This window comes from Lichtheimia ornata, assembly GCF_029851405.1.
Source record: "Lichtheimia ornata isolate CBS 291.66 chromosome Unknown scaffold00135, whole genome shotgun sequence".
Classification (NCBI taxonomy): Eukaryota; Fungi; Mucoromycota; class Mucoromycetes; order Mucorales; family Lichtheimiaceae; genus Lichtheimia; species Lichtheimia ornata.
Window position 1 is genome coordinate 25,905 of NW_026695454.1, and position 14,386 is coordinate 40,290.

The 14,386-nt window shown below is 43.3% G+C and overlaps 3 protein-coding genes across 3 annotated transcripts; 1 reads left to right on the plus strand and 2 right to left on the minus strand.

Annotated features, from left to right (window-relative positions):
- Positions 1–210: 210 nt before the first annotated feature.
- On the minus strand, positions 211–1,080 carry O0I10_012564 (uncharacterized protein; the record flags this gene model as incomplete). Its single annotated transcript, XM_058492457.1, has 1 exon — positions 211–1,080. The coding sequence occupies one exon, from the start codon at positions 1,078–1,080 to the stop codon at positions 211–213; it is 870 nt and encodes a 289-aa protein (XP_058336785.1).
- A 3,617-nt stretch (positions 1,081–4,697) lies between these two features.
- On the minus strand, positions 4,698–7,036 carry O0I10_012565 (uncharacterized protein; the record flags this gene model as incomplete). Its single annotated transcript, XM_058492458.1, has 5 exons — positions 4,698–5,619; positions 5,676–5,852; positions 5,938–6,260; positions 6,317–6,919; positions 6,980–7,036. The coding sequence occupies 5 exons, from the start codon at positions 7,034–7,036 to the stop codon at positions 4,698–4,700; spliced, it is 2,082 nt and encodes a 693-aa protein (XP_058336786.1).
- A 1,220-nt stretch (positions 7,037–8,256) lies between these two features.
- O0I10_012566 (uncharacterized protein) lies at positions 8,257–10,431 on the plus strand (the record flags this gene model as incomplete). The annotated part of the gene is made up of 7 exons (XM_058492459.1): positions 8,257–8,469; positions 8,545–8,754; positions 8,806–9,204; positions 9,332–9,538; positions 9,606–9,834; positions 9,885–10,241; positions 10,298–10,431. The coding sequence occupies 7 exons, from the start codon at positions 8,257–8,259 to the stop codon at positions 10,429–10,431; spliced, it is 1,749 nt and encodes a 582-aa protein (XP_058336787.1).
- Positions 10,432–14,386: the final 3,955 nt, after the last annotated feature.

Genomic DNA, 14,386 nt, shown 5'->3' on the forward strand with positions numbered 1-14,386 from the left:
TACGCTTTTCCACCGGCTACAAGGCCTGGAGGGGGCAAATGTGGTGTCCAGTGGTAAATCAAGAAGGCTTACATCCAAAAAAGGGAACATGTTTTGTTACATCAACCATTATGAAAAAGTATAAAAGACTACCCATAATCCCATGAATAAAGGCATCAATCATATACATGGTCTCACCGTATTCATTTGTTATCCTTTATTTTGAGCACATCACACAAAGTTATCGTTGTACGCCTTTACAAAGCTACGGATAGCAACAAGTGGATCAGTGGATGAAGTAGAAGCAATGACATCGGGATGTTCAAGTGTCAAGGCTTGGAGGATGGTGTCAAATCTTCGTTTGCTCATCCATTTACCAAAATTCGTTGCCTTGGAAAAAAGAAAGCTGGGCTTCGTTTCCCAATACTTCCTTCGATTGGGGAAGGGTGCGATAGCCATGATGGTCCATAAACCAATCCACAGCATGAATTCACCCATGGTAAGTTGCTTCCAGTACTCGATTTCAAGCAAAGCTGCATAACAATTGATTGCATAAATCACATGTTGCTCAATGTAATCGGTCGGTAAGAAATGCTTGAAAAACTCTAGTGCTGAACAAGAACCAGGATTAGGGAGCGTAAAAACCAGTGCTTGTCTGTAACCACCACCAGAGATACGAGCATCGATTCGGACTTCTTCATCAATCCATTGCTGTTCAGCACTTTCGCCTTCATCATGGCCATCGACATCGACATCATCACCATCATTATCGTTTGAGGAATCGCTCTGATCGCTTTCGTAGTCCACGAGTCCCGCAGGTGTTTCAGGCACATTAACAGTGTCATGCGTCGAACCAGATATCTCAAGTCTCAAATTACCAAGCTTGACCTTTATTTCTAAGGCCTCGAAACCATCTACAGCAATAACAGCTACTTTGCTCGTGCTATTCTCGACTTGATGGATGGCTCGGATCGTTCCAAAAAGACGCGTCTTACTCGCCTTCAGAGTTTGAAGAGAAGCTGCAGCCATAAAGTTGGGAAGAGCGCGAGGAAGAAAGGAGACGCATGATCCAACATGGAGCTTGGCTAATGACTTGGGCATGATGTTGAACAATCAATGGAGAGAGAACGAAGAGGCAGATATTATTTTCTTTGGGCATGAATCTTTTTAGGGGGTGGCTTTTTCAGCAAATGATCTTATTGGATGCTTTAAAGTGCCTGACATGGAAATATGGCTTGCCAAAGTTGCGACTAGATCTAGTCGCCTTATAATTTATTGGTTAAAGATCGCTCGTAGTATAAAAGAGAAATTGTATTCATCAATAAACGTCAGCTTATTTTTCGTCCTATTCCTATTTTGCTGGTACTGATTGTGCAGTGAATCCACTTGTTGGCTTGTTGTATTCATTGTATTCCCTGTAGTTTAGCATCATATTATATCGACGACCCATCCCCTCACATTTTTACTATCGATCTACGTACACATCCCTCCCCTTTATTGTTGTTTTCGATCATATTTCTATTGGCTTCAGGTACTGCAAATGTCATGGCAACCTCTCCACATTTCGATATGGTGACCCACAGAAGTGCCAAAAATAGAAGTGGTCAAAGCCTGTATTGCGATTCTGGCACTTTCACCCAAATACTACGACTCTATATTACCATCAACAATGCTTGGCAAGTCATTTACGCGATTGGCTGTCGAGAAAATGAAGGTCAAAGTTGGGTGCATTTTTCTCATCATCTACAAGGTTTTTGGACTTGCTCTCTTCATCTGCAGCATTAGCAGTGGTATGAAAAGCTGATAGAAGTGTCGAGGAATAAGCCATGGTCCATCAAGTGTATAGCTTTGGTTTAGCCTTCTTTGGGTAGAAAATTGGTCATCAATTTCTTATGTTACTGTATTTTGAGATTGTTTTAGATCGATTCGGAGCATGCTGTTACCATGTCGGGGTTTTATTTAAAGCCTAGTTTCCTTATTTAGCTACGTACAGGATTTTCCAAAAGAAGTGGAACATGAGGATAATGATTTCGTGGTTAAGGTGATTGGTTTCGTGGGTAATGATTATTTGTTCCTGGCTAATGATAAGTGAGTTCGTGGGTGGTGGTTTTTGGTTTCGTCGGTAGCGCTTTTGGATTCGTGGGTAGTGCCTTTTGAATTGGAGGGCAGCGCCTTTTGAATTGGTGGGCGACGCTTTTGGTTTCGTGGGCATGGCTTTTTATTTCGTGGAGGATGACTTTAATTTTCGCGCAGGATGACATTAATGTTCGTGGGTAGCGCTTTTGATTTCGTGGGTGATCATAAACCATTCTATGCAACAGCGTACATCAATCAGCAAATCTTATGCAATGTTCACCAGCAATGCAGCGTATGAAACGTTTATCGTCACCCACGAAATCAAAAGCGCCACCCACGAACATTAATGTCATCCTGCGCGAAAATTAAAGTCATCCTCCAGGAAACAAAAAGCTGCGCCCACGAAACCAAAAGTGTCACCCACCAATTCGAAAGGCGCTGCCCACCAACTCAAAAGGCGCTACCCACGACACCAAAAGCGCTACCCACGAAACCAAAAACCATCACCCACGAACTCACTTGTCATTAGCCACGAATAAATAATCATCACCCACGAAAAGAACCAACTTCACCACGAAATCATTATCCTCATGTTCCACTTCTTTTGGGAAATCCTGTACATGTTGCATGGCAACCATTATAGAGTATAGCAATCTTTTCTATGTTTGCAACGTGGTGTCATCTTGATAAAAACTTTATTGCTATCCACGTCTACTGTAATATGGCTAATCATGATGTTAGTTGTAGTATTTGGATCTTCTCGTCTCATGGTGTGTAAGTGCTCTAGTCAATGGGCGGGTTGGTGTAGGCTTGGTAACTCGTGCTTTTCTATTCCTAGTTTGCCTAGGTGGGTGCGTGGTGACTTGTTGGTTGACCTAGGCATTGGAACAAGGCATAGAAACATCGGGGTGACAATGGTTGGTGCATCTTGCATTCTTCTTTTAGCATGGGCAGCTGCTTGTCATGGATCGAACCTTGCATGGCAACGTCGCTCGGCTAATGGTATGTTGTGCTGTTCACTCATAATAGCGAGAATCGCTTTGGTAAAACCAGTAATATGCTTGGATGGGCTTGAAAACTATTTTCCAGCATGGGAATGGAACACATATTAGCTATTTGATGGAGGGTTTACGGCATGTAATTTTATTTACAACACGCTGTCTCATTAGCTCTGGATGACTATATAATGCCAATACCGAAACCTAGCATTGTATCACAAACAGGATCCACCAGGATTTATGATCTTGAAATGTGCTAGCACATTCTGAAATACTCGAAATGACCTAGGTAATGCTTGAAATGTGCTAGTACATTCCGAGTACTTGAAATGTCCTAGTGCATTTTCGAATCTTGAAATATGCGGATCCTCGAAATGAACGCTCACATTAACAATGGGGAAGGCGAAGAGAGGTTTTCATGCAAAAAAGGTCGAGTACAGCTCACTGGCTCCCCCATTGTTAAAAGACTCCTCCACGAACCATTTCCCTCAACCCGCGAAAATTAAATGATCCTGCGCGAAAATTAAATGATCGTCCACGAAACCAATATCCGCGAGCGCTAAACCATATGAATCTGAGTACGAAATAAAAAGCGCTACCCACGAAGTTAATACCATCACCCACGAAACCAAAAGCGTAGCCCACGTAACCAAAACCATCACCCACGAACTCATATATCATTATGCACGAAAAAAACATCATCACCCACGAAACCATATACCTCAACCATGAAATCATTATCCTCATGTTCCTGTTCATCTTGGAAATCCTCTATATATATGTATATATAGTATATAAAATGTGGTCCCCTATCTTTTCAATGATCCGAGTCTGCTTCAATACTAGTATTTGGTTGAGAATCTTCTGTCTGCTGCCCTTTGTTGATGCTCAAACGCGATGCACCAATCGATCCCACAGTTGACGAGCATTGTCCCGTGGCTATTGTACGCATTAATCATAATACAGGATTTCCCAAAAGAAGTAGAACATGAGGGTAATGATTTCGTGGTTACGGTGGTTGTTTTCGTGGGTGATGATTATTTACTCGTGGCTAATGACAAGTGAGTTCGTGGGTGGTGGTTTTTGGTTTCGTGGGTAGTGCCTTTTGAATTGGTGGGTGATGCTTAGGGATCCCCAAAAAAGCCCGAGTACCGAATCGGTACTCGGTACATGTCGGTTATCCCGGTATCGGTACCATCAAAGGACCGACAAGGTACCGGTAGACGGTACGTTGGAGGGACCGAGGGACCAAGTATGCCTATATATCATATATAGTAAGACTACAGCATCAAGCATCAAGCGTCAAGCATCAAGCATCAAGCATCAAGCATACATCCATCTGTATCCTATTCCTATACATCAGCCACCATCTACCTGGCAACGTTAATACATTATATATACACAAGCATTAAAGCATCATCCTCTGAATACTGTATATCCCAAAGAGACTGTTCAAGTTATACTTTTTGCTTATTGCACTAAATACAAAGATCTTCTGTGGATAAAGTTTTTATTAACTCGTAATATCTATAGTGCCCAGACAGCAAAAGAAAAGGAAATCTATATATGTCGTCTATAAAAAGGAAGAGGAAAAGGAAAGAAAAGAAAAGAAAAGAAAAGGGGAAGGAAAAGGAAACAGGAAATCTATGTATGGAGGTTCATGTCGAACCACGAACCAAGCAGCATTAGCTGCTTGATCGTTGAGGGAGAAAGGCGATTGCGAACATGGGGGAGGAGGAGACGTGTTGCTGAGAAGCATCTTTCAGAAGGAGTCGACGTAGCAGGCACTGCCAGATATTGAGCTGCCATGGCAGCAAGGTTTGGCCAGTGCGCTTGATTGACCTCCCAGAAGATAAGCTCGTCGGCTTTTTGAGGATTCACCATTGGGGCAACTGTAGGCTGGCCAACATACTCCGAAAGCTCATCTGTTTCAAGCTCGGTCAAAAAGAGCTTCTGGAGTTCTTGCGCTCTCTCATTGACTTCGTCATCAATAGACACCACACCGGAAAACCTGCACCATGCATCGCGTACCATCTTCTCACTGATATCACGCCACTTCTTCTCCCAACCATGAGGTTTCCACCACTTGAACTTCATTCGTGGATCGAGAGCCGTTGCAACAGCGTAGACTTCTGTCATATCAGTACGGCTGTAATATTGCACCATCTTGTTGATACCACAGCTGACGGCACGCCTGATTTCAGGATCCTTGGACTTGGTCTCGATCTTCTCAAGTGCATCCATGATTCGATTATAGCACAGGATCGTCATGTTGACTGAGGCATGGGACCTGCTTGCTGACAACCTTGTCGTGTTCTCCTCGAATGGATATAGTACCTCAATGATGCCTTGTATACGTTCCCACTCTGATGGTGACAGCGCAAACGCCTCAAGCTCTGATCCAGGCACTGTCATCGCCATATACGCATCTTTCAGTTTCACAGCACGATTCAACATGTCGTATGTTGAATTCCACCGTGTGCGAACATCAAGAGTAAGGCCCAGCGGTGGACACTCCATGGCAGCACGCTTGCGCTCAAATGTGGCGTACCTCTGTGGGGAGGAACTATACATGCAATATGAGTATCATCACCAATATCAAGTATATGTGTACAAACTTACCGAATCTTAAGGATGCCTTTTCGAAGCTTTGCGAGTGGTGAGGCAGGCTCATCGGACGAGTCATGGTCGATCACGCTGTTTGGTGCCTGTGCTTTCAGACCATTCTTCAGGATTTCTTGGACGGCAAGGTTGAAGACGTGGCCAACGCACGGGATGTGGTGGCGCAAGCGAAAAGGCCTATGAATTATAAAGGTACATTAACTCTTGAACACTTTGAAAAAAAACATTTACTTACCATTGCTTCGACTCTTATTTCCCATACTCCATTACGTGCTTGGCCATGGTTGTCATGTTCGAGGCATTATCGGTGGTGATGGTGAACAACTTCTTGCCAAGGTCAAGCTCTTCAAGGACTTCAATGAAAACAGCAGCAAGATTTTCACCGGTGTGAGGGCCATTGACAGGCTCAAAGCCAATGATCACCTCCTTCAGAGTCCATGTCTCCTTGTCAATCCAGTGTGCAGTCACCGCAAGGAATGGTTGATTGAACGGGCTTGTCCAACCATCCAGAGTACATGACACAACTGACACCTTCTTGAACATCTCCTTCAATCGATCACGAGCCATTTCATATTCAGCCTCAGTCTAAAAAATTATGGTAAGTATTTTATTTGACACACACAAGTATGATTGTTACTCACCTTTCTCGTACAGGTACTCGTCGAAGGGAGTTGTACGGCCGATGCAGTAGGCGCAATGCGTGCCATCTCAAGGAGCTCCTGCAATGCAGCATTCTCACAAGTCGTAAATGGCAACTTGCTTGACACCAAAAACTTGACAAACAGACGCTGGAACTCTTCGACTTGGAATGTACGAGCACGTTTTCCTTGAACGAACATGTCCAAGGGGCCATTGCGTTTCTCACCACTCTTGATATGAGGACCAACGTCTTTCTTGATGCCATGGCTAGCAAGGTGCCTGGTGAATCGAGAGGTAGACGAGTACTTGCTAGCTATATGCCTGTGACAGTTGCTCACCAAGCATTGGATCCTAGGATTACCATTTCTTGTTGACCGTATGCCATACTTGTGGACGAAGAACCAAGCACCACTATCGCTATCGTTGTCACCTTCATCACTTTCTGTTGAACCCTGATAGAAAGCCGACGCATCTTGATCCATGGGCGAGAGAAGTGAATCACCATCCTCCATGTCCTCACGAACATCAACACTGTCATCTGTGCACTCGGTGCGAATAGACATCAAGGAATCTTCTCGATAAAGGAGGGCCTCAGTGAATGATGGCTGTAATACGGTAAGTGAGTATGAGGATCATTAATGCAGACCATCGAATTGTATACACACCCTATCAGACAAGGCACCACGTGGATCGTTCGAGGAATTACCGACTTGATATGGCATGATGGTTGAAATAGCGATGTATATGAACAAAAGAAGATATAGAAGATATACGCGTCCTGAGACTTGTATGTACTTTGATCAATAAATGCTACTCTTTTATATCATTTAGAAGCTGCCAGGAGCGACGACATCAATGAATAATGACAAATCTCGCGAACGAATAGGGTGTAGCTATACCTCTTGATCCGATAGGATACATCTTTAGATTGGAATGTCACAATGCTTAATTACTGCCATTGGTTTTGATCCACCATCTTACATAATGAAGCGACTTATTTGTCCTTTATCTGAATGAATTATCATTAAGGTCCCTACAAGTCAACCGTCACCCGATAAATATATCGGTTTGAGGAAGCGGTTCATCTTCGGTTGATGAATTCGAAACCGCAGAGGTGGACCGAAAATATCCGGTTTCATAATTGAAAAACCGATCCAACTGAAAGTGCTACTATGATTCAGAAATTGATATGATGCATAGCGCATGAAATAAAACGTTCCTGATATCTATAAAAGCCTATGTGTCTAATACAAAAGCCCTTCTGTGATGGTATGGAGATGACGTAGAGTTGAAGATGGCAAGTGGCTGAGTTGCCATAATTTGTTGGGGACGAAAAAATATCTTCAGTGATAAACAGCTTGCTGCCATGTCAACCATGGAAGACGACCACGACCCACAGTCAGCCTTTTCAAAACGAAGTTGTAGTGCGATGGAGACACAATCCGACGATCCAATGTCAACGAACGATCCAATGTCGACGAACGATCCAATGTCAACGAACGAATCAACGATCCAGTCTCAATCGCAAGCAGAAAGTCAGTCAGCAAAAAAACAGAAACAGCGAGCTACCCGAAGTGGCGTATGGCCGTACTTTGACAAAAGATACTGGGAGCCAAATGATAATGCAAAGTGGGTAGTCTGCCTTTTATGTACGCAAAATGGAAGGTAAGAGGTACCCCAAGCATATACGATCGACATTTACCATTCATTTAAAATATCAATAGGTCTGAGGAAGTTGCCAAAGTATCGGCAAACAAAGGAAGCACACACAGCATGTGGCAACACCTGCGAGTACACCATAATGCAATCTACAGGATAGCCCGTCCATCAACACAGCAACCTGAAGGGTCAATGAGCAAATTTTTAAAGCCGTATGTGCTATATGTGAATAGAGAGAATATATATTATATACTAATACTGGTGTATTGTATTGCATTCCAGGATGAACGAATTTGACCAGGATATTTTTCGTCAAAAGCTCTACAATTGGATAATCCGGACCGATCAAGCTTTCCATGTCACTGAGCAGGCAACCTTCCAAGAGATGATCAAGTATTGCAATCCTCGCGCGAAAGTTTTGGGAGGGGATACAATCAAGCGCGATTTGATGGATCGTTTTGTTGAAAACCGAACAATCTTGTCGAATGAGCTTTCAGTAAGTCAATTGATGATACTCGCAAGTGCAGCCACCACCATGTTAATGTTTACTTTCATCCTGTTTTATTGGCAGGCATTGGAGAGCCGCATCTCAATCACATTGGATATGTGGAAATCAGCTGGAAATGATGACTATATGGCTATAACAGGTCATTACATTGATGATAAGTGGAGCCTTCAGTCGCTACTTTTGGACTTTGTTCATATCGAATCATCGCATACTGGCGAGAACATGGCAAGAGCGTTTATGGATTCAATGAACGAAATGCAAATCTCATCCAAGGTATGACATAGTTGTGCTCAAATCATACTACTCACCAGAACTTTTTTATAGGTCCTCATGATTGCTACGGATAATGCGTCAAATAACCTCACGATGATGCAGAAATTAGAAGAGCTTTGGCCACCCCAGGGGATTCAATTCAAGGCGAAGGAACAGCATAATAGGTGTATGGCTCACATAATCAATCTCGCAGTACAAGCCGCTCTCAAGGAATTGCAATGGACGCCATTTGATGTTGATACTCAAGGAAATCCAGTATTTGATCGTAACATGGAACATCAAGAATCCCAACTAAGAGAGGATACTACGAGTGTTACCATTGATGAGCTCGGGACCCAAAATGGTGGCGATGATAATGAAGAGACGAGCGGTAATAGTGATGTGGATAGCCATGATGACGATTATGGGACCACCAGCAGCGATCACCAAGTACCTGTGGTGATACAGAAGGTATGCTGTCATATTTTCACTTCGTTACTGACATACATTTATATTAATGGGGATGCGCCGTGGTCTTTAACTCCGTAAAATTATCCGCGCTATACGTCTTTCCGGTGCCATGATGCGTATGCTTAAGAAAGCATGCACTGAAAACAAGCTTGATTTCGTCAAGCTCGCGATGGATGTCCCAACTCGGTGGAACAGCACATTCCTGATGATCAATACCGTCCTACGCATGGAAAAAGCTGTTAAGTCGACAATACAATTCCACAATGACCTCAGGCCAATGGCTTTATCTGATGAGGAATGGGCTTTATTGAGAAGCCTTTCAAGTATACTGAAGGTAACGATTGAGGGAATACGTATGTGGTTATCATGGGTTTGTATTAAATGTGTGGTATGTTATGTAGATGTTCTATGTCGCTACTAACCGCATCACGGGCCAAAGCTATCCTACCTTGGGCACAGTGGTTCCTGCCTTCAATTATCTCTTTGACAACATTGAAAAAATAATCGCCAGACAAAAGCCGTACGAACATATATCCGATGACATCCATGCTGCTGCTAAGAAGGCAAATGAGAAGCTTCTCAAGTACTATGTGAAGACTGACTTGTCTCCTGCATGTGCTATTAGCACAGGTATGTAATGATGGTTATTGAGAAACACGTGGCTTACTGTCTGCTCCCAGTACTTGATCCTCGGTTAAAGCTACAATATTATCAACGTCACCAATGGAATGAATGGGTCGCTAAAATGGAGAAACGTGTTGCAACTGTGTACGAATTTTACTCTCAAAGGGCTGGTGGTGCGCGTGCGCGTGTGGAATGTACTGCATTGGAAGTTGACACCTTGATCGGTGATGTTGAGCAAGACTTTGATCTCCATGTGTTTGGCCACGCTCCAACAACTACATCAAGTGAGCTGAATGAATATCTAGCTGAACCTATTCGGCCAACATCAACTGATCCACTTGTATGGTGGAGCTCAGCAGAGAAGCAATTCCCTACATTAGCAGCAATGGCAAAGGATTACCTTGCAGTTCCCGGTAGGATTTTCACTACATTTGTTATAGCAGCATAAATTGTTTCTTATGTCTATTAGGATCAAGTGCACCGTCTGAGCGAATCTTTTCCCGGGCCCGAACGCTGCTACGTTGGAATCGTAGCGCCATGAAGCCTGCTACTGTGCGTGCCGCAATGTTGGAGAAGGATCGCATCATGCGTAATGAAAAATAGTTCCGGCATCTTTTGTAGTAGTCCTTATTCCCAATTCCGAGATATCCTTCTTTTGTTTTGTTACATTAGTATTATTCATAGCTTGAATGTCAAGAAAGAAATAAAACCTTTGTATCGGTCTATCGGTTCTATCGGCTGAATCGGTTGTATCGGTTGTATCGGTTGTATCGGTTGTATCGGTTGTTATCGGTTATAGCCCGGTTATCGGTCATCCTAAAGCCCGTTCGGTTCTATCAATCGGTATAACTAGGCAACTTCGGTTTCTGCATTGTGAAAACCGAAACCGAACCGGTCATCCATTGCACTGGCTTAATTATCATTATCTATGGCCATCCATTGGATTGACAGCTCCTGATCCTTTACCCTTATCATCGTTAAACCAAACGTTCAACCGATTACACCCGTCAGCATTTCCGATTGCATTAGCGCTATGAGGTTGCCGCGATTGTACCATGAAGATTAGCACGTATCTCGAGGTTACATATGGGAAATGGGCATGAAAGTTACGTGTATTGATTGTGGATCGAGTCTATAGTAAACAATCTCCTTTGTAACTTTATGCGTTCTCGTGGAACTATCACTATCCATTGCTTCGTCTGTCATCTATCTTTTGCACGCGTAATCGCGTTCTGGAAATTTTTACACGCGTATTCGCGTTCTCGGATCAATTTAAGTCGCCACTAGACATCTGAGACAGAGTCTCCAAGGCTACAAGCGGAAGATTTTATTAATCCGATATCTAATGAACAAGCAGGGCTGGTAGATGGTAGTATTCTCCTATTTTTCATGCTCTTCATAATCGTCTATGATACCTATACCATTATCAACTCGATATCCTAGCATTGACAACGTACTTGCCAAAGCTGGTAGCATGTGGAAATGCCATCCCTATAGTTACACAAACCAGCATGCAGGGCCAAACTGAAACCAAAATTATTATACCATCATGCCATCGCGTGTTGTATGTCAAGTATATACGTATCTACAAAGTTGCATTCATTATCATGGAGCTATACGCAGATTATGTATTCCAAGCACTCAACACAATGATCATCTACTCTCTGCCATCATGGACCTCCAAACCTAAAAAAAGGCCCAGTTGGTCGCCATTGGCAACCAACCAGGCCTTCATCCATACACCACATTCAATACAACTACTCACTTGTACCAACGCTTTTTTCGACTTGAGCTATACTGCTACTATTACACCACTTCGGCCAACACGCAAGACTCAACTATGCCTCCGACAACCAGCTACGATGTTCGATCTCCCAATTCTCTGCCATCATGGACCTCCAAATCTAAAAAAGGCCCAGTTGGTCGCCATTGGCAACCAACCAGGCCCTCATTCATACACCACATTCAATAGGACCACTCACTTGTACCAACGCTTTTTTCGACTTGAGCTATACTGCTACTATTACACCATTTCGGCCAACACTCAAGCCTCAACAGCATTCCAACTCTGCCATCAACACCCAGCCCAAGAGCCAAGACGGACATATGAAATAGATCACTTTATCAAGATGCCTGTGGAAGGATGCCCACACCTGTTATCTCTTGAAATGGATTCCATCGGCTTGTGCTATCAATGCATTCATCGGTGATTGATATCTACCGCATCATACCACATCATCACAAATACAACAATAAAGGCTTAATGAAAAGAATATTGCTACGTTTCACTTTAGGAAATTGATAAAATTGTCATTTTTATTGCCTCGGTACCCGGTACTCGGTACTCGGTACCGGGTTATCGGTATCCACCTTGAGATTCATAAAGACCGAATCGGTACTCGGTCCTTCCTGGTACCGGTATAGTCGGTCCCACCATTTTTCGGTACGGTCTCGGTACCACTGAGGTACTGGGACCGATGGTACCGTGGGGATCCCTAGTGGTGAGCTCTACCTTCAAAAGCTAGCAGATATAATTGATGAAAAGGAAAAAGAATTGCAAGCTCTGAAAGATAAATGTGCAAAGGAATCCAAGTAGGTAAGGATAGGGAAGCAAAAGGGTGGTTTGACGATGCAGAGCTAAAGCTATGCTATTATCTTCATTAGGAACGTGTAATTGGTTTCTTGTCTTTTTTTTTGGTCAAATGAATAAACACATAATGAATCCACAATTCCTAGTATCTGGGTGTGCTCATGTACCGATCTTTCAGCTTTTAACATAGTACACAATCGCCAGCTTCACGCAAGGATTCTCACCATCCATAAACGCACGCCAACAGCTCCAACACGGCGATCAGAAGCATGCTCACCTCCATATCATCTCCACCCCCATCATCATCTCCCGTATCACTGCCTTGACCAAATTCCAGCGTCTCTTTCAAACGAAGGTTGGAAATGATAACATCAACAAGTAGCTTTATGGCCAACTTCAAGAATGGATCGAATACTACAACAATAATGCATGTATCCCACTCAATGCGCGACGTCAACGCCAATGATGGATGGATAAAGTAGCTGACAATAACCCTTTTCCTTGTCGTTGTATTTGTTGCACTGGGGTGCCGTAATTGGATACGTTGAAGGGTGTCTTGATAATCATCCGTGTATGTCAAAGTGAAAACGTACCTTCATTGTCATTATATATCGTGTGAATCGTTATCCCTGCTATATGGTATATCGTATCGGCTCCAAAGGATCGAAGCGTGAGGTGTGTTGTTGGAGTCAACAAAAAAGCTGGGCTTACTTTGAAAGGTGATAACGTTACCTGCACGCGTGCCAAGTAGTGTTTTGCCTACAAGCAATGTGGAACCGATTGACCCGATGACTTGGTGAACACAACATGTGTCGAATTGCAAGGTGCTCAGCAGATTGTAGAGTGGTTCAGATTGTTGGAGAAGAAGCAATGCGGAGAGTACGAGCAAAGAGGTGTCCATGAAAAAGCGCAACTTGAAGGATTTTCAGTGTCGAGGGCTGTCGGGATTCCAAGGTTAATTCTGCATGACATGTCACCACCCAAAGCCTACACAGCTTCATACAACAGTGTACATCAATCGACAAGACATCAGCAATAGATAAACAACATGAAAGCAGTATCACGTTTACCAACACATGTAGCTGGTCATTAACAGTGATATCCTTTCTCTTTCCAAAAGCACTGTTGTTGTTGGCCGATACAATACGCAGATAACCAAACCATATCGCACATGCATGTACACAGCGTTGGCGAACTTACATATGAGTATGGAATACCCGGCTACAGCTAAAAGTGTGAATGATGAAAAGTTTGGATACATAAAGACATGAAAGCATATATATTGATACAAGTTATGGAAAGCATGGGTATATGAAATGATTAAAAATAAGGGCATACAAAGATAAGGCATACAAGCAAAGAAAAAGAGTAAAGAGCATACAAAGAAAAGGAGTGGCAGGGCATACAAAAAAGAGCGTAGAAAGGAAAGGAGTGGGATGGATGAGGATTTATTCATCAGCGGGGAATGATTGGCGGATGTACAATGAACACATGCTTGAAGTAACTCTGCTAAGAGCACTTTCAAAACGCATGTCCACACCTTCATTGCGTGACCTATCCAATCGCTTTCGACTCATGGTCTGTAGAACATCATGGAATAAGCATGTAGCTGGATTCCCAAGTGAACTACGAGGAAGGAAGAAAGCTTTGTGTCCATGGCCACGACTTGCAACCTGATCCTTGATAGCATTGGCTATCTCGGCAGGTGCACTGTCGAAGCCATAGAACATGGTTGCTTCAGAATCATACTTCTTAAGCACCATTTGCACAAAGCTCATGAATTCGGTCGATGTGGTAACCGAACCCATGCTCTTCATCTTGTGAGCAACAAGGCCACCAGCCGAAATCGCCACAAGAATGCACGTCTCAGGGTGGGGATTTTCCACAATGACACGCCTTCTGTGGGATTCACGAGGCTTTGATGGATAGCTCCTGTTGGCATCACTCACGAAACTACAATGGCAATGA